The following is a 21,325-nucleotide window of genomic DNA, read 5'->3' as shown; positions in this document are numbered from 1 at the left end:
ATGTTGTCAGCATTCCAGTTTCCAATCACCGTGAAGTTGATCAACGCTTGCGTGTGTCCGAATCCGTTCTTGAGGAGCTCGTTCGAGTCTGTTCTCAGCTCGTACCAACCTTCTTCCACCTTGGATTTCAGCAGCCGATCAAACGGAACAGCAACGTATCCGACGCAAAGCTTCACTCCGTTGGACTGATGGTACAGCAGCAGTGAGACCAGCCCTTGTTCATGTAGAGATATCTTCTTATGGAAGGTTTCATTCCATATCACCTCCATCCCTTCGTACGACTTGGTGGTTCCCAACTCCAGCTCGTTGACTAGGACACGGAAGGAAAACTGATCTCCTTGGTGGGTGCTGGGGAGGTTCTTGGCTCTTCCCACACACACCTGGATGGATGGGCTGTTGATTTGCTCCACATCTTCTGCCCAGGTGGATTTCTCAAACGGAAACAGTAAGCCGGTTGTTTTGGATCTACAAAAAAAGTCAAGAAACACCCGAAATCTTCTTGTTAGCATGTATGTGTCAACGACAAGCTGACTGACCTGTTCAGGTCCTGAGAATCTGGGGAGGAGAGACGATTCAGCGTTGGAGCTCACACCCATCCAGACAGGTCTCACCTTGAGCATTCTCGAGCCTATCGTGTTTCTTCTTCTGCTCTTGACTTTCTGCATGCTTCTTGTGAATGTCAATCTCCTCCTGCAGCATCAAGGGTCACTGTCTATCCCTTCTCAACCCCTCGGATCACTTTAGCTGGAACATCCAAGTCCTCCCAGATCTTTGATCTCGAATTTAGCAGCTTCTCCATTCGAACAATCTCGCCGAGGAGCTTCCTTTCCCGATTCTTGTAGTCTTCCCTCAGGTCTTCGATCACGTGTGATTCATCCACGTCTCTAGAATGATCAATCGACTCATTCTGATGTTCTGTGTGCTCTCTCAGAGCCAAGTCAAGAGCAGGCAACACTCGAACGATACCGCTCGATTCAACTTGCTGCCTCCTCGCTTCTGTCCTCAGCCTCACAATCTCCTTTGCCAATTGCTCATTCTGCTTTCGAAGTTTCCCTTCGTTCTCTACAGCGCTTTCAACTTGAGCCAGCAAATTTTGAAATTTTTCTTCGGGAAACTGTCATCAATCTCAGATGTAAGAGGGATTGGAGTATGAGCCACCTCTTGCAATCTGATCTTGAGGTTGTCGTTCTCAGCTTTTAGGATGACATTCTTGTCTGCGACCATCCTCAACTCCTCGGTGAGAGATTTCATCTTCTCTGCCGATTCCATGTAATGCGCCTTATAACTCTCGGCTTCCAAGAGCTTTGCATAGTCTCTCTCCTGGAGACGAGCTTGTTATTCATCGTACGGCATCAATACTTGTTGTGCTTACGTAGTCTCTTTGCAGATTGGCTATCTTCGAGGTCAACTCCGCGTTTTGCCTCTCCAGTCTGTCAATTTCCGTCTTGGAATCGTTGGTCGTCTGCACAAAGCACGAAGACAGCTAGCAGTCAGGAGGCCATGAACGCAGGGGTACAAGAAGCGCTGATACATACTTGTTGACTCTCTATGCGGCTCAAACTGTCGAACCTCTGGCTTTCCAGCTTAAATAAGATGTCTTCTTTGTTGCTGGATATGTTGAAGTTCGACGGATTGGGACTTCTGCTTTCAACTCGTCAAGAAGAATGGAACCGGTTGACAGCGGGGACGACCTGGTTACAGAGAAAACTTCATTTCCATTCCTTGAGACTGGAGACAGATCCTATGATCTCGTAAGCACGATGCACATGTCAAACAGACATCCTAGCCTTATGTTTGTAATCCGATTGCCCTTCCATCTACCCCCAGGATCAAACAAACCATCAAGACAGCGCATCAGAAATTACCGCTGCAGCCAAGTTTGCAATCTTCTCATATCCAGTTGAAAACCAGCCATTTTGAGATGAGATCTGACAGAGAAAAGCAAAGTGAGCAGGCAGTGAAAAGAAAACAAGAGCAAGTCCACACAAATGATTTCGAGAGGGTCGGCCGATCGCCCTCATAGGAAAGAGCCTCGTCGAACGAGTCTTGGCTCATACCACTCTGCGACAACTTGTCCGGAAAGAAATCCTTGCAGGACAACACGATGGTCAAGTGCCATGATCGTCTTGTCAAGAGCAAGTCTACCCGGCTCCTCGTGAGCAGAACTGTGAAGGACTTGTTGTAGAAACGATCTGACGCCTGCGATCACCTTAGGACCTCTTCCTAGTGACTCGAGCTCTGTACCAGGTTGCTCAGCGATCTCTCAAAGGTCAGACCCACTCTTGACCCATGCGGACCAGGGAGCTGGGGGGTTTGCTCTGCCGGCGCTGACCCTACGGCACGAGCTTCAGTCACTTTGTCCTACGGGCGCGGAAAGGGGAGAACCAATCTCAACTCCATCAATCCTCACTAGCCGATCTCCAACTTGGATCAATCCACAGTTTTGCGCTGGGCCTCCTTCGACAACCTGATTTCGTGCATTCATATCGCATGGCTCGTCATGGATGGCAGTACCTTCTTCACGATCAGAAAGTTTGCGTTCTTTACGTCCTTGGTAAAAACGAGGCCTACTCCGCCCTTGGGCTGATCCATGCTCATACTTCTGAGCGAGCTCAGTGTTGTAGCACCGATATTAGCGATGGACATATCAAAGATCCTCAGTCACTCGTGCACTGCTGGCTCAGGATCACTGCAAGATAGCCTTGTAAGCAACAAGAAATCCTTGCGACGAAATGCCCTCGTTCCTGTCTTACAGCTTCCTCCCACCCCCCTCGATTTGCGTCTGAGCACAGTCAACAATTGTTTCATCATCTGATCCCTTGTCTCCTCTCCTTCTTCCTCTCTCTGTCCATCTCTTCCTCCTCCTTGCTGCCTTAGTTACCTGCATTGTCGGCGCGACAGCCCGTTCGGATGGGAAATAACCAACATCTTGGCTAATTGCACTTGGTGTTAGTCACTTTGTCGGAAAAATTAAGTTAAGTTATTGTGAAATAGCCTACTTCTAGCCTAAGAACCCTTCCGATGGGACATTTACCGCTGCCCTCCGATTCAGGGGACGGTACGGAAAAGGTTCAAAGATCGTCTGCAATTTTCTCGGTTTGTTTCAACTTTAAACAAATAAGAACGAAATTTATATACAAAATTGAAATATTCCGTGAGAAAAAGACTTCCTTCCGGAAAATAAACAATTTTTCTCACGGTAGCAACTGCCCAGCATACCGGCCGAGTTCCTAGGACCCCCTAAGAAACTGGTAGCTTCACCACCCGGTCCTTTGTCTTCATAAGTACCCCATCTATTTCACTGCGGGAGCCAGGCCTCCGAACTTCTTTATTCGCTAGGGACCCTCCTAGGTCCTCCTACGAGTACATATGGCGATACATGTAACTGTTTCAGTTACACTGTAACGTACTTCGTGGTAGCAACTTTTGGCGAGGCTGGTAGCAACTTTTGGCAAAAGAGAAATGCGAAGAGACGGAGAGGAGGGAGGGAGAGAGAGGGAGGAGGGAGGAAGGGGAGGAGACGGGAGCGCAGGGAAGCCAAGGGAAGGAGGGGAGAGATGTAGAGGAGGGGATGGTGAGAGTAGGTCCCTAAGTTAGGAAGAGAAAGATAATATACAGGGGAGAGGACGATGGGAAAATAGGTGAGAGTAGGAGGGACGTGAGGGTGAAAGGGAGGAGGGACGTGAGGGTGAAAGGGAGGAGGCAGTCAAAGAGTTGGAGAGGTTGAAAAAAGTGATATGGAAGGTCATTGTTGTACACACAACCCTCGGGAAGGAGGAAGAGCAAATGCGGTGTTGTGCCGCAGTGATTGAGAGATAGCAGGGAAGGTGCAAGGAAGGTGAGGGGAGAGAGGGAGGTACGGGAAGGAAAGAAGGGTAAGGGAGATGCGCAGGTTGGGAAAGGAACAATTAGATGAGGAGGAAAAGAAGGAAGGAAAGGCAGGGGAGGGTTATAAGGCAGACGTAGGTGGAAAGGGGAAAAACCAAACGAATTCATGGTAGGCAGGAGATGTAGAAGGGCAAAGTTGAAGGGAGAGAGGGAGGGGCGAGAGGGTAGGAGAGGGGAGGGAAGGAGGGAGGGAGGGAAGGGAGGGAGGGAGGGGAGGAAGGAAGGGAAGGAGGGGAGGAAGGAAGGGAAGGGAGGGAGGGAAGGGAGGGAGGGGAAGGGAGAGGGAGGGAGAATTGTAGAGCAGGGTGGGATCCTGACTTTGATTAAACTCTGATCTACAAGAAAGGAGAGGGAGGAAGGAGAAGGGGGGGTTGGGACGGGAGGGTGAAAAAGAGAGAGGGATAAATGACGAAGGGAGAGGGGAGAGATGGAAAGGGAGAATTGAGCAAAAACCAGATGGAAGGGAGGGGGAGGGAGCAAAAGGAAGGAGGGGGGAACATAGTATACAGACTGACGGTGGGATGAGTCTGTCAAGAAAAGAACTAGTGATGAAACAGATTTATGCTTGCTTTCGGTTCCAACTCTTGTAGAAGCAGGAGCACCTGTGTTTACGACTTCGTGTCAGGATCTTGATCTTCAAGATGAAAAGTTGCTGTGATTCGACAAGCTGACAGGCAGTCGCTCTCGCTAATGTAAAGAATGAACAAGGTGTGAATGACAGAGAAAGGCAAGAAGAGTTATCACTATGTGAGGAGAAAAACACCTGCAGGCTTTCAATCTTTGATTTTACAACCTTTTCAAATAATTTTACAACCTCTTTAGCATATTGAAAATTAGGAGTGAAGCTCCTTACAAACCTGATGAACATACTGGAACTTCACCTACCCACACGCTTCACCTTTCTTACTTGATGCAATAGTACATCTGCCGAGAAACTGACAATCAGAAGCAAACTATACGTCTGTAAGGCCTTGATGCCTTCACCATGCCTGCCGCGAGTCAGATGTTGAGTCCCCTTCCTCTTTCCTCTCGAAGGGATGCTCTTCCTGCTGCGCCTCATCGGATATTGGAACTATCACATGGCTTGGCTGCCTCGCGTCCCCAGGATAAGGTCTGATGAGCAGTTCCTCAGCATCATTGTCAACCCTCCTCGTCTTTCTCTTCCTCAGCAGCCAGAGCAGGCAGCACACAAGGACCGCCGCTCCGGCAGCTCCAGCTACCCCAGCAGCGATGGCAACCACCGAGCTCCCACCACCTGAAGAATCTGGAACGGGTGTAGACGCTGAATCAGCAGGGGAAGACGAAGGTGACTGAGCTGTCGGCGATGTCGATTGTCCGATCACGACTGACCCGGGAGGAGAGGATGGAGGGCTTGTTGTAGCAGGAGTCGTCGTTGTCGTTGTGGTGGGAGGAGGAGGGGCTCCGAGGGGTACAAATCCAGAGAAGTGGTTGATTTGAGCCTCGAGCACAGGAGGAGAAGCCGTTGGTTTCGCCGTCGAAATCTGCCGCTCCCATGGGTCTGCCGCCATCGCATTGTAGTAGAACACGTACGGCTCCAGCCCAGCTGTTATCCGGCTGGGTTCGTAAGGAATGTTGATGGTGATGTACTTGTTAAACTTGAGCCCAGCTGGAGAGAAGACAATGACTGGTCCAGCTGCGACAAGCGTCTGCGAACTCCCTTTGCTCAGGTCCAGATTCGAGACGTTATACACCGAAACGCTGATTGGCTGAGAGCTCGCTAGGGCCCCAGCTGGCAGACTGACAGAAAGCCCACCTGACCCCTGGATCGATGTCTCCTGGTCCGGCGAAACCGTCATCGTGAGGCTCTGAGTCGGCGCCCCTAACGTCTGCGAGCAGCCCGGGCCGAACTGTCCAGACATGCACACGCAGAACTCGCCCGAGACGACTCCATAACACGTGTACTGACATGATGAGCCGTACAAAGCCACTCCATCGGCGTTCTTCCCGCAGGTGCTGGGAGGAAGCAATGTTGTTGCCAGCCCGCTCCCAAGCGAGCCATTGTAGACAATGTAGGAAGGAGCGAAGCTTACGCAGCCGAAGCACTCGGCTCCTAGTAGGATGGGGTCTCGAGAGTAGGACGGGTTCTGTACCTTCACTGTGAAGGAGACAGCATTGACATTGCTCGTAACAAACAGGGTCAGCCGCCCCTCGCTCGCGGTCCAGACGGCCTGCGGCGAGATGTCTTTGCCTGACACAGAGACGAATTGAGAGTTGCCATCAATGGAGACGTTGAGGCCTACGATGGAGAAGTTGCTCCCGATCCTGAGAGGGAAGTTGGAGGAAACCAGGACAGCAAGCTCGTTTGTCATTCCCGCATAGTTTGTCCCACTCAGAACTGACAACCCCGTCCACTTGGGGATTACTAGCATGCTGCACACCGAGGTTGCACCTTCTTGGCTGCTGCATGTCCAGTAGGCCTCAACTGTACACGTGGAGCTGCATCCATCATTGTTGAAAGTGTTTCCGTCATCGCAACCTTCCGTCGGCTCAAGAATTCCGTTGCCGCAGGTGGAGGGTGTAGGTGTAGAGAAAGAAGCAGAGGCCGCGATGGAAATCGAATCAGTTGAAGCAGGTAGAGCCGTTGAGGAGTCGTGGATTGAGACGCTGATTTCAGGTACCATAGGTCCAGTCGAGAGTTGTGGCGTAGTTGATGCAGCTGATACAAAGGCGGTAGGCGATGGTGTCAAGGTAGAGGATGCAATGGTGGAAAGAGAGGAACTGTATGCAGAGGATAGCATTGAGGGAGATGATGAGATGGAGGGGGGAGATGTAGTCAGAGATGTTGGAATGGGAGTGGAGGAGAAAGATATGTAAGGAGTACTTGAAGAAGATGAAACTAGTGAAGCACTGGAGGACGAAGATGAAGGAAGAGCTTTAGCAGAAGAAGAGGACAATGGAAGAGCACTAGAAGACGAGTACAGTAGAAGTGCACTGGAAGAAGAGGACAACGATGCACTGGAAGAAGAGGAAGGAGCAGGGGTGCTTGAAGAAGATGAATGAGGAGGAGTGCTGGAAGAGGAATGTGCAAGAGGAGTGCTCGACGACGAAGAAACGAAAGGTTGCGGAGTACTCATTTCTGCTATCGCAACTGAAGCATGCGCCGGCGTAGCGACGTAGGAGCTGAACAAGAGCAGACAACAAGAAAACCAGTACATCTTCATGCCTCTCATTCTGCCGCCAGCGACGCTCTGCAGCTCTGCAGCTCTCCTGCTCTCCTGCTCTCCTGTCACTTTTGATGCAAAACGCGCAAATGCAGGCCTTCAGATGAGGTTAGCTCAACCTCCAGAATTTTGCTGTTCTACCCCACCCAACCAAGGCCCATCAAAGTACCCCTTCCTCGAGCCCACCCCCCCCCTTGTTTTCGAGCTGGACGTGTCTGGTAGGTTGGCACGAAAAGGGATAATAATAAATAATAAATCCCTACCCCACCCCTTCTACCGGCGTGGAATTTGGATGTTACCACCCCACCCCTACAGGACCAACTCCTTGGCATCCCCTCCATATAATTTAACAGGGACCCTATCCCCCCTATACACGTCAGCCCTACCTTTGCTTATGATGATAGCCACCAAGTCCTAGGGCATACATGGCAAAGCGCCCCTGCCACCCCTATGTTGCGATAACACGTGACGACAACTAAGACTGTTGGGCACCACCCCCTTCAATCACCGGAGCTATCATTCTTTGAGTACCCGTGCTCAGAGCCCAAGGTAGGCTGAACCCCTCGGGTCATGTTGGGGTGCTGGTGGTGAGGACGGTTCCCGAAGGCTACCTTCGAGAACCGGTATTCCCCAATCGCCGGACAGCAGGGGTACCGAGTGGCTTCTTCAACGGTTCCAACGGCTTCAACGGCTCAACTGTCATTGACGGTATCATCTACTGCTCTCCGGCAGATTGTCCACGTACTGATTTTTAACTTAACGTTGAGTAAAAGGAAAAAAAGACGTTCACTGCCGTCCGCCCGGGCGCAGCAGGCCCGGACAAAGGGCGGCGCAGTGTCAGATCACCCGAGCTCTAGGAGTTAAGTTAAAAATTAGTGAGAGAGGACAGTCGCAGTCATGACTCGGCACAGCTCAAGGGGCCCACTAGGCGAACCGCCGGTCTGAACCGGATACCTCAGAGGAGGGGTCCTCGCCCCCCTGCACAGAGGTACCAAGGACCGGTCCAAGAAGAGGCTCTTACCCCTGTCCGCTTCTCGATGCCGCAAGTGCGGCCGCCAGTGAAGTTTGTGCGTGCTACTAGTGCAGGGAGTTGCTGTAGGAGGCCTGATGGGACAGGCTGAGGGAGCAAGGCAACAGGCAGTCAGTTTGACTTGGGAGGCAACGATTGACCTCACCGCACTTGCATTGTCTTATGTTGACTTGATTCAGAGTCAGGACGAACAAACTATATATATGAGGCGGGATAAAGATAGGAGCGCAAACAAGGACTCTCTCTCATGAGCTAGACGTAGAGAGCTCCAAGTTTGACCTGTGCTGTGAAAAAACAACACTCCAGAATTCTCTTCAATATTTCTATAGATCACTGCAAGCTTCTTCTCAAGTGCCAGCCGTACACAAATGAACGGATATTGGGATTTGCTCAACATTGCAAAGAACGAATCTAAAATTCGTCAAATCACCTTTTGAACACGTGCAGAATACTATATGTGGTATTTCTCATGACTGCAATCGACCAACTGCTCCAGCAGAAAGCATGAAACCTCCACACCAACAGATGCATGCTCACGTATTTCGATGAGTTCGAATATGAATTCTAGACCCCAAATCACTTAGGATCCCAATGCACCTTGTATAAAATCGTGAAGTTGGATGATTTCTTATCAAATTTCATGGAATGTGAGCATAAAGACTTTGTCAGACTTGATGTCATTGAGTGCTCGAAGTCCCTATCAACCTCTGTTGGGCGACAGAGTGTCTCCTGTACTGGTACGATTTGCTGAACCTCGAGGAGGAGCAGGCAGCAGATTTAAGCGGACACACGAGGGATGCTCGCTCGTGCGTGAGGAGCCTCACCACCCCTGGTGGCTGCCCCTCGACTATAAAAGAATCGTCAACAATGACTGCTAAGGTGGTCTGTGTTCCTTCCCAGTCGATAGTGTGCTTGAGGCCGGTGACTATGGCGGACTCCGACTCCGTGACGGCCGGGCCCGGGGCGCGGCGGCGGCGGCGAACTTGATGATCGAGGCTCGTCTTGAGTCTGCCAGAACCGTGAAGACTCTAATGGGCTACTATGATACACCGTCACTGTGACAGTGCCGGCCGGCGCTGCCGCACGGTCCGCTCTCAGGCTTCACATTGAAGCCTGAGCCTCAGTGACTTCCAATGACCGTGAAGCGGCCTGTCCGATCCTGGCCGCGCCGCACTGCGGCCTGGCTGGCGGGGCGCCGGCGGGCCGGGGACTCGGACTCCACTCAGCGATCGGATTCCGACTCGCCGGCAGGCAGGCAAGCCTTGCGAGGGCCCGGCGGGCCTCCGGGGCCCGAGTCCCGGCCGGGGCCCGGGGCCCTCAGCCGCCAGGGCCGGGGACTGTGTTACCAAGTCGGCCGCCGGCCGAGTGCGATACTACTAGTGACGTATCAGGGGAAGTAAGGACCGGTACTTTGCCTGCTACTTTGTTTCGGTCACTCAGTGTTCTAGCTAGGACTGCACACTTTGACCGTACCGGTGGTGGCTAATGAATGATAAAAGTACCCGTGGTCAAAAGGAGGGGCCTTGTGCTGGGAGACCATGCAGGGGCGGCAAGGATTGTGCGTGCTAGTGCTGGGAGTTGCTGTAGGAGGCCTGATGGGACAGGCCGAGGGAGCGAGCAACAGGAGCTGCGGAGGCTGCTTGTTTCACGTCTCAGATGCAGGGTTGCTCACGAGAGAGGGAAGCTGCGCGGGCAGCTGCAGTTCACTACCCATGCAGAGCCGAGGAATTCAGAACATACTCAATGGAACCTTCGACGGGCTCTCGGGTTTGCAGCAACTGTATCTCTCAGACAACAATCTCACTTGTATTTCGTCAAAGGCCTTCGCTGGATTATCGTCACTGAGTGTCTTGGACCTGACAGGAAATAACTTGACTTGCTATCATTCGTCTTGGCCGCCATTCGCTCGTTGGGATTCAAACGTGAGAGCATGTCAGAACGAAGCTGGATGTGATGTCGAGAGAGTCAAAGTCACTACTACACCTGCACCTGTACCACCTCCCCCCTCGCCTACCCCTGTCAAGAAAGCAACGTTCTATGTTGATTGCTGGTACCTTGGCTCGAGTAGCACACTTGGACCAGGAAGCTACAACTTAGATCAGATGGGCATATCCAACGATGTTCTCAGCTCTATCAAGATACCATCAGGTCTTCAAGTCGAGCTCTTTGAGCATGAGTACAAGGGCAGAACCCTGACCCTCACCTCCGACGTTTTATGCCTGGTAGACTATAACTTCAACGACATTACGACTTCCTTCATCATAACTGCACTCTCCCCGCCGACTACACAACCTCAGACTACAACTGCCCTCAGAACCACCACTACACCGGCTCCAACCACAACAGCAGGGCTGATTTCAACACCCCCGCCTCTCAGCTTCAACTGGAGCGCACATCATCGTGAAATATTCCAACCGCTGGTATGGTATACCTTCGATGACCCTAACGACTTGGGGAAGGACAGCAGCGGGAATGGCTACAACGCTACCAACCATGGGGCAACCCACGACTCTGCTGCGAATTGCAAACGAGGGCAGGGGTGCGTGCACTTCAGTGCGAGCGGGGCCCAGCAGTACATGACAATGGACAGCCGGCTGGACTTAGGCAGCATCCAGCAGACGAGCGGGATTACTGTCAGTTTTTGGGGCTACATGAGTGCTGGGAGTGGATCGTATGCTCGCTTCTTCGACTTCGGGGGGGGTCAGTCTAACAACAACTGGCTGGTGGCAGTGCCGGAGCCAGCCACTGACCAGAGGCTGTTTCAGGTGCACTCATACCATGGAGCAAGCAATGTCATCGTCGACAGCTACTACAATTACATGATCTCGATCTGGCATCAGTTCGTGATCTCAATCTACCCTGATGATGGGAGCGCATTGGCAAACAAGTGGTTCATCTGGGTTGACAATGTACTGGTGTGTGATGCCTGTGAGACAGACAGGCTCTACTCAGTGTCAAACGTGGCACAGAGAGGATGGTACCTCGCTCGTTCGCACTGGTCAGGAGACGGGAAGACGGACGGCGGTCTTGACGACTTTCGGGTTTACGATGGAGTTCTGACTCCCTCCCAGGTCGCCCAGCTCTACACCGATTCTGTCACAGTGGCATGCAGCCCTCCCGCAACGACCTCCATTCCTACCACTACGACCCCCTTTCCTACCACGACGACTCCCTTTCCTACCACGACAACCTCCTTTCCCACGACAACCTCCATGCCCACCACGACTCCAGCAGGCGCTTCGCCGCTTGAATCAGGTCCTGAGGAGCCAATGCAAGTGTGGGCAGTTTACCCGGCTTACATCACCTGCCGAATGCTCTACACGTGGGATCAAGTCAACCAAGGGCAGCGCGCAAGGGTCAAAAGCTTCAGGTCGGGGGGACTAGGAAACTTGATGATCGCGCGGAAGTACGAGGTGTGGGTCTGCAGCTATCAGGATGAATGTGCCAAGCCCGGCAACGCGTTCTGCTATGTCTATGATGAGCAGAGGAAGCTGTTCCTTCCGTGGTAGCTTCTGAGCTTGCTAAGAGCCAGCCTGCTGACTGTTTCTGCAGGGGTCTGCAAGAAGATCTGATGCTGAGCTAGATATGGGCGTCAGCGGGTACTGAAGATGGAGGAGAAACTGAGACGACAGGACCTGCATCTTGTGCTCCCTCCGACATCCTTCTTCCGTCGATCGGACATCCTTCCTCGCTGTCGCTGCCTGACCTTACGAGTTCGTTCTTCTTGCATCGTTTGTATTGTTTGTTTGTATTTCCTGCATTGTTTGTTTGTATTTGCCAGATGATTGCTCTTTGCATGTCTTGTCTGTTAATATCTGCTGCTGTAAGGCCTCACATAGGCCCTCAGTATACTATTCGAGTCCTGCACGTTGGCTGAAGGCCCTGAGGAGCCTCGGAGCGATCGTTCCAAGTTAGCCTGAGCAGGTGACGGGCTGCGGTACTTGGTCCCGGTTTGCTCGGTTGCAGTACGGTTCCAGTTCACTGAGTCAAGGCACAAGTTCGGGCCGATCGCACTGTCATGCGCAGTGCCGGGTGCAGTGCACGGGCCGCCCGGCCCTCAGCGCGGCGGCAAGTCCGACGTGATTGGCGCCGCCTGGTTGCTTCCCGGAAGCCTATTTTCACTCAGCGGCTCAGCAAGGCCAGTGGCTCGGCCCGCGGGCCCGGGCCGGGCGTCACTGGAAGTGCGGCGACAGCGTACTGATTGTTCAACTCTCACTCACTCATTCACTCAGACTCGATGGGCCGGGGGGCGCGGCCGCGGGCCGGGCTCAGTCCGACCGGGCCGTCCGATCACTGACGGTGAGCAGTGAGACGACTCCTCGAGGAAGAGGCCGGGAAGAGATGATGAGTAAAAGTTAAGACCGGTACTCCCGTCATCATGTCAGCGAACCAAACTTAAGTATCCACCCCCACCCCACCTGCTCGGATGCTGACCGTGCAGTACCCCACCCCCTCCCTGTAAGCCGTAAGAAATTCAACGGCGGATGTCGCAGGGATCTGGTCATTTCCGACCAGGTAGGTCCGTCCGCTCCTGTAGGTCCGCTCCTGTAGCCCTCCCTCAGTCGTCTCAGTTTCCTTCCGGTAGTTCCTTCAGTAGCAGCTTCAGTAGCTCCAGCAGTAGTTCCTCCCTCTAGCCCTCCTTCTAGCCTCCCTTTGAGCCTCCTTCCTCCTCCACCCTTCCGGCAGATCCTCCCTTCCTCCTCCACCCTTCCGGCAGATCCTCCCTCCCTCCTCCACCCTTCCGGCAGATCCTCCCTCCCTCCTCCACCCCTTCCGGCAGATCGGCAGACTCTGAGATCCTCGCTCCGCTCCTTCGATACCTCACACCTCTTCCACCCATTCGGGAGTTCTTCCTTTCCTCTTCTACCCATTCAGGGAGTTCCTCCCTCCCTCCCTGCTCTACTCACCCCTTCGATACCTCACACCTCCTCCACCCCTTCCGGCAGATCCTCCCTCCTCCTCCACCCCTTCCCTTCCTCCTCCACCCCTTCCGGCAGATCCTCCCTTCCTCCTCCACCCCTTCCGGCTGGCCACCGTCAGGCTCCTCCCCAATCCATCCTCCCATTCCTGTTCCTTCCGTCCTTCCTTCCCCCTTATTCGTGACTGAGTGCTTCTCGTCGGTAAGTTGCAGTCTTGTTCTCTAAGGAAGCGTTGATCTAAAGCTTCTAGTGATTACAACTTGAATGTTTCCTTTTGGAAGGGATTCTGCTCCATTTGTGGCTACCTCAACCTCAACATCTTGGATTGATTCCGTGACATTCGAGCCCCTTCTTTGCGCGATGCTGGACGATCCTCTGTTACCGCAAGGAGAGACGGGAGCGTCTTGATCACTCCTTCTGGCTGCCAGGAATGCTCAGCACGTGTGATCGTATCCAAGGAGAATCGTTGCTCTGACTGCTACCGGCCATATTGGGACGTACAGTCGTCTAGGAGAGAAGGAGCGAACAGCATGCAATGAAGAGCTCAAGGGAGGAGGGAGCTGATTCCTGTGCTCCATACTCTCCAGAAACCTGCCCAATGAGCTCGATGGATTGAACCAACCGCTTTCAAGCTCTGACGTGTTGAGAAAATCGAGGTAGGTTCAAATCCACTGGTTGTGAGTTAGGAGCAACACAGACCAAGACTTTGTTCAGCGAAGATTCCTCGTGTGTTGTTTAGCATCTTTTCATGGTCTGCCTGTCTCCTTGCAGTGAAAGGAAACTTTACTTGGGATGCGACTAAAGATGCAATGATTGCCAACGTTGCAAATTACAACAACTCCTAGCTGCATTGTTTCCTCACTCGTGGGAGACAAAATGAAATTCCGTTGTACAGCAGCTGCCTGTATTCAAACCAATGGTGCGATCTGACGGATGTTAACCTAGCGGAGGTGGTCTTGTCGTAGAACATGTCGAAGAAGTCTGGCTATGTGCATCAATGCTATCATGTCTGAGTGTGATGAAAAGGATGGGACGAACCGATCATGATGCAAGAAGACTCTTGGAGCATGTCGACCAGGTGACCCTATCACAACACTCTTGTTGTCCAGGATAGCAGTCGCGCAGTGCGGCAGAGAAGTCGCAGCACAGGAAGGATGGACGGCTTCTGCTTCATCTACAAGGAGGAGGACTTCACTCTGTTGCTTCAGACGCAGCTCATCATCTTCATGTGCAGCTCGACGTTTCGACATTCGAATGTCTTCTGAGGGTGAAAGCTGTTTATCTCAGCCCTGAAGCATATCATGTTTGTTGACATCGGAGTCGTGCTCGCAGCTTCTGCTTCATTTTAACTGCCTGTAAGGAATCTTTGTTGATCATAAATCATTCATGGTCGATGTCGACCCTCTACTCGTCAACAGTGTAGCATAATGATCATGACCCTCAGGTCTTACAACTGTTGCTCAAGAACATGTTGAGTGCTCCACTAGCTGAGATCAAGAAAGTTGGAGGCTCGAGGACTTGAAAGTGTTTTGAGTTTGTTTGTTTGACAGGAGAAGTGTTGAGCCTGATTAAAACTACAAGACGAACAGCAAGCGTCTCCTCCGAGGCTTCACTGCTGCGCCATCCAGCGAGCGCGCGACCCTCACATGGGAGGCTCTTGCATCGGGTACTCTCCTCGACCCGGCCCCCCTACCTCCCCAGGCTTCGCTCCGTACCCAGCACGGAAGTGCGGCGCCTGCTCGCGGGTCAACGACCAACGACTTCGCGCTCACGTCCTCGGACTCACCGATCGACTCAAGATGGGAGGAGCGACCGTTTGGTCGCCACACCAGCCCCAGCATCCCACCTGAAGTCACATCAGCCCCAGCGCCATCTTCTCCTCCTACACAGCACGCCTCACCCAAAGGTCTCGAGTGCAGCAGCAGCACTCCGGGTCCTCGGGGAGGGCCGTCATCCCAGCAGGGGGCTCTTCAACCTCCTTCAGCGTGTTCATCTCCTGCAGGAGCTCGTCAAGGCAGGAAGCATGCCAGGGCAGGCACACTTACCGGCCCCACAGTGTTGATGTGGACAAGACCGGGAAGGGAGCACTTGACCTCTCCTATCACGGGGAGAATTTCTCCAGCACTGTACATCCATCTGACTCCGTTTGGAGCGAGGACGGTGTAGGGAGCAGCCTCGTTGGCCTCTGGAGGGAGGGAGGAGGTGACCTCTCCTACATCTGCTCCATCCGAGACTGGTCAGCTCGGAAACAAGGGAAGTGAGGGAAGCAGGAGGAGGAGGAGGAGGAGGAGGGCTCATATTACCTCCGAGCATGAGGGGCCCACTGATGGAAGGGTCGTACTCCTCGGAGCAGCAGTCGTCCCAGTAGGCTTGAGAGATGGTAACTTTATCTCCTGTCTTGGGAATGGGCACAAAGTCATCTCCGACTTTGGCAGAAATCCCCTCTGAGAGCGGGACGAAGGGTCCCCCATCGTCGAACTTGATCGCAAGCTTGTCTTCGTCTGCATCGTATCCCATCACCTGGAGGAGTTCAGACGTCAACTCAGCGCTCCCTACAGCTGAGAGGACGCAAGCTCACCTGTGCCGGGTAGTAGTCGCCAGGATACCCCTCAAAAAACGGAGTCTCTTTGACTTCGTCTGGGATCTTGGCCAGGATCTGTGAGCCGTCGGCAGGAAGCTCCGAGGTCGAGAAGCATCCCGCAAGCATCCCAAAGTCTTCAGTGCCCTCCTTCTGACCTGGCTCCTCCCCTGCCTTCAAGACCGCATACTGCCCCCCTCGGCACCCTTCCTCCGTGATGATTCCCGTCTCAGGATCTACCCATCCCTCCTCGCACGGCACGCACTTCCCCGTCCCATCACCGTACATCGGAAGAACCTTGAACCCAACTGGGCACGTCATGCAGTCTGTAGGACCTCCTACCTCCCACTTCTCAGGCGCCTCCAGCCACCCGCTCTCCTCATCCTCCGACGACGGCGTGCTCTTGGCTCCACGGTACCCGAACTTGCAGTTTCGCCATTCGCCCTCGGAGTCTCCGGACAGGCAGGGCCCATCGGCTCGGAGGGCCTGACAGAAGGCACCACAGCTCGCGTCGCAGCTCTTCAACGTGTTGAGCTGCGGGTTGCAGTTGGGGATGAAACGCGGGCAAGTGACGTCAGGTGGCGTGTCGAAGGTCTTGGCTGGGCCGTTAGAGTAGGCGGTGTCGATGCTGGTCTGAGCCCACGGGAAGCCAACGGCAGGGTAGGAACCTGGCTCGAGCAGCTTTGAGTTCTTCTTGTCGCCTGCCTTCGTGTCCTCAGCCTTGTTGGCGGAGTCGCCATATCGGTATTTGCGTTGATAGTAATCCCCCGAAGCTGCTGCTTTTTGGAAATGTTTCAAACTTGGAACGTTAATGCCAAGGTCATCCATTCCCTTCCCACTAGTCTCATGCAGCTCCATCATCCTTCCGCCTGAGTTTCCATGGAGCACAGCCCTTGCTTTCGCTTCAGCGCTCTGGATTCCTTTCACCTCCTTCTCAAGCTGCTCATCCTGCTTCATCTCCTTCACCATCTTCAGAGCTTCCTTGCGAATGCTTCCCTTGCTTGGTGCGATCTTCTTCCACCATACTCCTGCCACGTCAAACCCACCGCCGATTTGAAGCAGCCGAGTCCGACCGTACACCAACCTCCCGGCCATTGCATGAGCCCACACCAGGCACACGACTCCAAGGGCACCGAGCACCATCAGCGTCCTCCTCCTCGATGCCATCAGCGACCATCGTGTCGTAACGATCCTTCCTCCTTCCTCAGCCGCGCCTCCTCCTCGCGCCATGGCGCCGTACCCCTCGTCCCGTGCCATGGCGCAGACCTTGGACGCCTCTTCGCACCGCACAACTACCCTACCCTTCTTCGAGAGAACAAAATGCTATGAAGGACCCACCCACATGACTGGAATTCAAAGTACCATGCTACCCCCTGTTTTCGGTCAAAAATACCCCTACTCATGTAAATTGGTGGGCCCGCCTCCTTGGAGTGCTCCGCAGAAGCTGGATGAACCCACTTGACTCTTGGGGAAAGAATCTGTAATTGGCGTGAAAATTCTACACGATTCCTTAAATGTTTTTGAATATTTGAAATTAGAGCACCAAGTTTCATGTATATCTTGAAATTCATTCGCCAAGTTTCCCTGGCTTGCCGACACAATGTCTATGGGTTGGCGGCGGAGAGCAGCCGGAGCGCTGGCAGGAGCGACCATGCTCCTCGTTGTCATGCTCCTTGTGGGAAACAAAACCTCTCCATCCTCTCTCATGCAGGACAACTTGGCGGGCTTCATGGATGGTCGACGTGTTCGGCCCGTCATGGCACTGAAGCAGGAGGTAGCAGCGAGCGGAGCAGGAGGCAAAGGCGTGAACTGGGGGGGATGGGACTGTCTCAACTGGGGTCCAGACTGGGAGAGCAGAGCGCTCGGATGTGACCGTCCTGGTGGGTGTGGGGCTGTGGGTGTTGGCCTGCAGGAGACAAGCTGCGGGAAGTTCGAGGACGTGTGCTTCGACCATTTCAAGTTCTGCCTGTCGACAATGCCACCTGGCATGGACATGCTGAGGGGGAGGAAGCCGACTCCGGATGATTGCGACTGCTATCAACATATGAAGAATGTCGGGTGCCCCGAGACTTGCGCGGCTTCCATCTTCTCGGCGTATGGAAAGCTCTCCGACCGTTGCTATGGGTTCGATGTGTTGGAGGGATGTAAGTACATCGATAGCTTCAGAGCACCGCAAGACAGATACTTCACGCTGGAGGGAATGAGACCGGCCAAGGTTGGCAGGAAGGAGCTGCTGTACTTCAAGCAGCGGGCAATGAATGTCAAGGCTGAGGCTGCGTTGAGGGAGGCCCCGAGGAACTTTGTGGTTCTGGAGGAAGAGCCATCGGAATCTCTGCCAGTTGACGGGGATCTGCCTTCTGTATCAGAACCGAACGAGACGGGTAACGCGGAGGGCGAGGAGGAGGAGGAGGTTGAAGTAGAGCTCCCTCCCCCATCACCCAACGCGGACGTTGCCTGGATTGATTATGCCTCTGCGCTGGAGGGAGCGGACCCAGAGCTGCAGTACAGGCAGCCAGCAGGGAATTACATTCAAGAAGACAAAAGCGGAACGTTGATCGAGCCGTGGCAGATGTGGAAGCACTCTTATGAGCCCAGAGAGGTATGTTGGCTTGCTCTTTACGATGTGCTCCCCTTGTTTGTGAGGTTCGGTGTGCGCGCTCCTCCTTGATCGGTTGTGTCGGTCTCGTTGTTCGATTCTACGCAGTATTTCAGTCTTGTCTTCAGACTTGTTGCTCGTTGACTATATGTTCATTCAATGTGATGTGCATCATTGGCTTGTTTAGATGCATTGCGGTTGTGTCTCTCATTGCTCTTGTCCCCTTGCTCTGTACTTCTCCTGGGCCTGATCTAGTGTGCATCAACAATTTCTTATTTCCCTTGCAGGATCCGGATTGGTACGATGATGACGATCCTCGTGAGTAAGGAGAAAGAGAAATTCAACGCAAGATCGAACATCGATTACAGAACCTAAGTTCACCAGCAACCTTGTTAATTGTAGTGTATCAACTATATTTTTTGTTTTGCATTCAAAGGATAGAAAAATCTAAGGTACATAGCAAATATCCTTCACCACATCATCCAAACTTCAAAACGATGACAATCAATGTGTTAATCGGACACGGCCAAGCAAAACAGGCACACAACAGGTAGTGTTTCTATGCTCCAATGGTCCACGCAGCTTCGTTTAGCATGCAGGAAGCAGCGATAGCGCAGGCGGTGCATGGAAGGGCAACTCCGCCACGTTGTTTGGCGAGTGCTTGTGCAGTTTCAGCTCCATTACGCCACATGCTGGTTCACCCCTGCCAAACCATTCGTCAAGAGATGTTCCCAGAAGAAGCAGACAACAAAAAAAAACAGTGCTGAGGAAGAGAACACACGACAAGAGTGAGGAAAATCAAGACGACAACTGACAAAGGCACTCGCATTAAAAGTCAATGTTCACACCTTTCGATGATGATCTCCTCAAGTGCCTGCATGCAAGCTCCTTCTAGGTATGCATTCTGCGGTTCAACGGGGCTGGCAAATAACGTGGGGCCATTGGGCATGGCTGAGCTGGCCATGCAGAGCTGTGGCCCATCCGCAATACCTTCTTCGAGAGCGGATGGGTGCGAACATGCTACTTCCTTGAAGAGTTCCGACCTCGTCTCCTCATGCTCCCACTCCTCCTCCGAGATGTCAATGTAGCACGAGAGAAAGAGCTCGCTCCTCAAGCTCGATCTAGTCCATTCCTCGTCCTCCGCAAGAATCTTGGCCACTTTGAACTGATCACTGCGGTCCTGGCTGCCCTCCCACTCGTCCTCCTGGACCAGAATCTTGGCGAACTGGAACAAGTTTGAACGATCTTCGGAATCCTCCCAAAGGTCTTCTTCCACCATGAGCTCAGCTGCCTTGAACAGCTCGCTCCTCTCCGGAGATTTCTTCCAGCTCTCAAACTTGGAAAGTTCCGACCACTGACAAACGGAGTCATTTGACATCAAGATCGGATGATCGACAAGTTCATGTTGAGAAAAGAATCTTGGGGGCTACAGGAGATGACAAATCGAGGGATTGAGAGGACAGCAAATGACTGCCATGTTCTTATATGAGAAAATAGTAGCAAATCGTTACTAGTCGCGTTGCAAAATTGCGATTCAACAAACAGAAACAAAGCACAAGGGAAACATCGCGCACAGGGTCTTGTGTTTACCTCTTCTACTTGTGCCATTCTTTGCTCTGATCTTGTTGTCTTCGATTCTCTTCTTCTTGTTGTTGTTGTGTCAAATTCTTGACTCTTGTTTCTTCTCTCTTGCTTCTCCTTCGTCGCCTCTTATTTCGCCAGCAAAAATCGATCTCTGGATCAACAATGGGGGTGAAGCCACCACGGGTACTATCAGGTACCCCTACAACTACACAAATTTGCCTGCAGGCAGGGGTTCAGAAAATAATAAAACGTACCGGTACTCAGTGATGCTCTCTTGTTGAGAAGGGGGTGGTAATGAACGGAGATCATAACAAGGGGGTAGTCCAACATAGGAGGACGAGGTTGGTGGTACCTAATCATAGAAAGGGGGGGCGTATTGAGGAGAGGTACAGAGAGGGGGTGGTGGTGGTATCAGTACACCTCCCGTTGGAGATAAGGGTAGTCGTGGGGATAAAATTTCGAAGAAGACCCCGACTTGATCAAATTTAGTTTTGATAGAATATGTAAATAGATGAGGCAGTGGGGTACATGAAGGGTGGTGCACTAGAGCAAGAACGATAGGGGTGGTGCATTTGATTCGTAGGGTGGAGTCTCTCAACGGTGGTGTAGGAGGCCAGGGTATCTCGGGGGAAGAGGATCTTTAAAACATATTTGTATATTTATATTTCAAAACTAGGATGAAAAGCCCCAGGAATACACTCTTTCAGAACCAGGGGCAAACAAATATATTGAAAAAACTATCTTTGGGGTCTTTGGAGGCTTACAAAAACTTATTTAAAATGAAACGTTGCAAGTGTATGGGGAGGAGAAGATTCCTGACAGCAAACCACAGCTTATCATGCAACAAGTCGAAGTAAAGTGAGAATATAAATTAAACAATAAACTCTCCCGGTGCATAATCACAGAACAATAAATATTCAATAAACTTCCTGCAAAGCCTTTCGAATATCGAAGTTTCAGCCTAGTTTAATGTCACCCGTGGCCAAGTCTGAACTTCCGAAACCACTAACTCTTGGCGGCGTGAGCGGCCCCGGCGCCGGCCCCGGGCGGGAGCCTCCGACCGTCGGACCGTCACGACTGTCACGCGGCGGCGGCCGGACTCCCGGAGGCCCCGGCGGAGCCTGGGCTTGAGTCCGGCAGTGGGCCGGGGCCCCGCCCGTCGTGCGGACGGTGCCAAGCCGCTGAGCCGCTGCCAGCGGGTTCTTTGTATGTGTTATTTGGACAGCCATAAGGGGCTTTGCACGAACCGACGTTCAAATTCGACAAATCCTTGTACTGCGGTGTTATCCATGCCGTTCACAAGGCCATATGCAGGCTCTAGCAAAATTGGTCTTTTTTTTCTCCTTGGGAAGGGGTTCATATATACACTTCCATTCAGCTACCCCGGTTTTTGCTCTATTACTGGGGGGTAGTGAGACAGGGATAAAGTAGGGTGGGGTGATTTGAATTATACTGGCGTGGTACCCTGTCCCCCGCCTTACTTTTTGAAGCACTTCATTTTAATTGTTTAGTCAGCGCTTCAATCGTACACATCTATGTACGGATGAA

The 21,325-nt window shown here is 52.6% G+C and overlaps 5 protein-coding genes across 5 annotated transcripts; 1 reads left to right on the top strand and 4 right to left on the bottom strand.

Moving 5' to 3' along the window:
- Positions 1 to 1,009: 1,009 nt before the first annotated feature.
- GUITHDRAFT_155062 (hypothetical protein) lies at positions 1,010 to 2,073 on the bottom strand (the record flags this gene model as incomplete). Its single annotated transcript, XM_005823966.1, has 7 exons — positions 1,987 to 2,073; positions 1,866 to 1,928; positions 1,692 to 1,817; positions 1,536 to 1,641; positions 1,373 to 1,462; positions 1,159 to 1,320; positions 1,010 to 1,114 (listed from the first exon to the last, which is right to left on the bottom strand). Coding segments are annotated over exons 6-7 (194 nt in total), but the record flags the coding sequence as incomplete, so codon positions are not given.
- A 2,795-nt stretch (positions 2,074 to 4,868) lies between these two features.
- On the bottom strand, positions 4,869 to 6,530 carry GUITHDRAFT_145287 (hypothetical protein; the record flags this gene model as incomplete). Its single annotated transcript, XM_005823965.1, has 1 exon — positions 4,869 to 6,530. The coding sequence occupies one exon, from the start codon at positions 6,528 to 6,530 to the stop codon at positions 4,869 to 4,871; it is 1,662 nt and encodes a 553-aa protein (XP_005824022.1).
- A 3,672-nt stretch (positions 6,531 to 10,202) lies between these two features.
- On the top strand, positions 10,203 to 11,683 carry GUITHDRAFT_116768 (hypothetical protein; the record flags this gene model as incomplete). The annotated part of the gene is made up of 2 exons (XM_005823964.1): positions 10,203 to 11,605; positions 11,653 to 11,683. 2 exons carry the CDS (start codon positions 10,203 to 10,205, stop codon positions 11,681 to 11,683), a joined length of 1,434 nt encoding a protein of 477 aa, XP_005824021.1.
- Positions 11,684 to 14,661: 2,978 nt separating this feature from the next.
- GUITHDRAFT_116767 (hypothetical protein) lies at positions 14,662 to 16,764 on the bottom strand (the record flags this gene model as incomplete). Its single annotated transcript, XM_005823963.1, has 6 exons — positions 14,662 to 14,754; positions 14,806 to 14,865; positions 14,920 to 15,015; positions 15,065 to 15,237; positions 15,323 to 15,539; positions 15,598 to 16,764. The coding sequence occupies 6 exons, from the start codon at positions 16,762 to 16,764 to the stop codon at positions 14,662 to 14,664; spliced, it is 1,806 nt and encodes a 601-aa protein (XP_005824020.1).
- A 1,387-nt stretch (positions 16,765 to 18,151) lies between these two features.
- On the bottom strand, positions 18,152 to 19,859 carry GUITHDRAFT_155061 (hypothetical protein). Its single transcript, XM_005823962.1, has 3 exons — positions 19,042 to 19,859; positions 18,479 to 18,896; positions 18,152 to 18,194 (listed from the first exon to the last, which is right to left on the bottom strand). Exons 1-2 carry the CDS (start codon positions 19,569 to 19,571, stop codon positions 18,782 to 18,784), a joined length of 645 nt encoding a protein of 214 aa, XP_005824019.1. The 5' UTR covers positions 19,572 to 19,859; the 3' UTR covers positions 18,152 to 18,194; positions 18,479 to 18,781.
- Between the last annotated feature and the right edge of the window lie 1,466 nt (positions 19,860 to 21,325).

This window comes from Guillardia theta, assembly GCF_000315625.1.
Source record: "Guillardia theta CCMP2712 unplaced genomic scaffold GUITHscaffold_100, whole genome shotgun sequence".
NCBI lineage: Eukaryota > Cryptophyceae > Pyrenomonadales > Geminigeraceae > Guillardia > Guillardia theta.
Note: the sequence above shows the minus strand (reverse complement) of the source record. Positions and strands in the feature narration are given on the sequence as shown.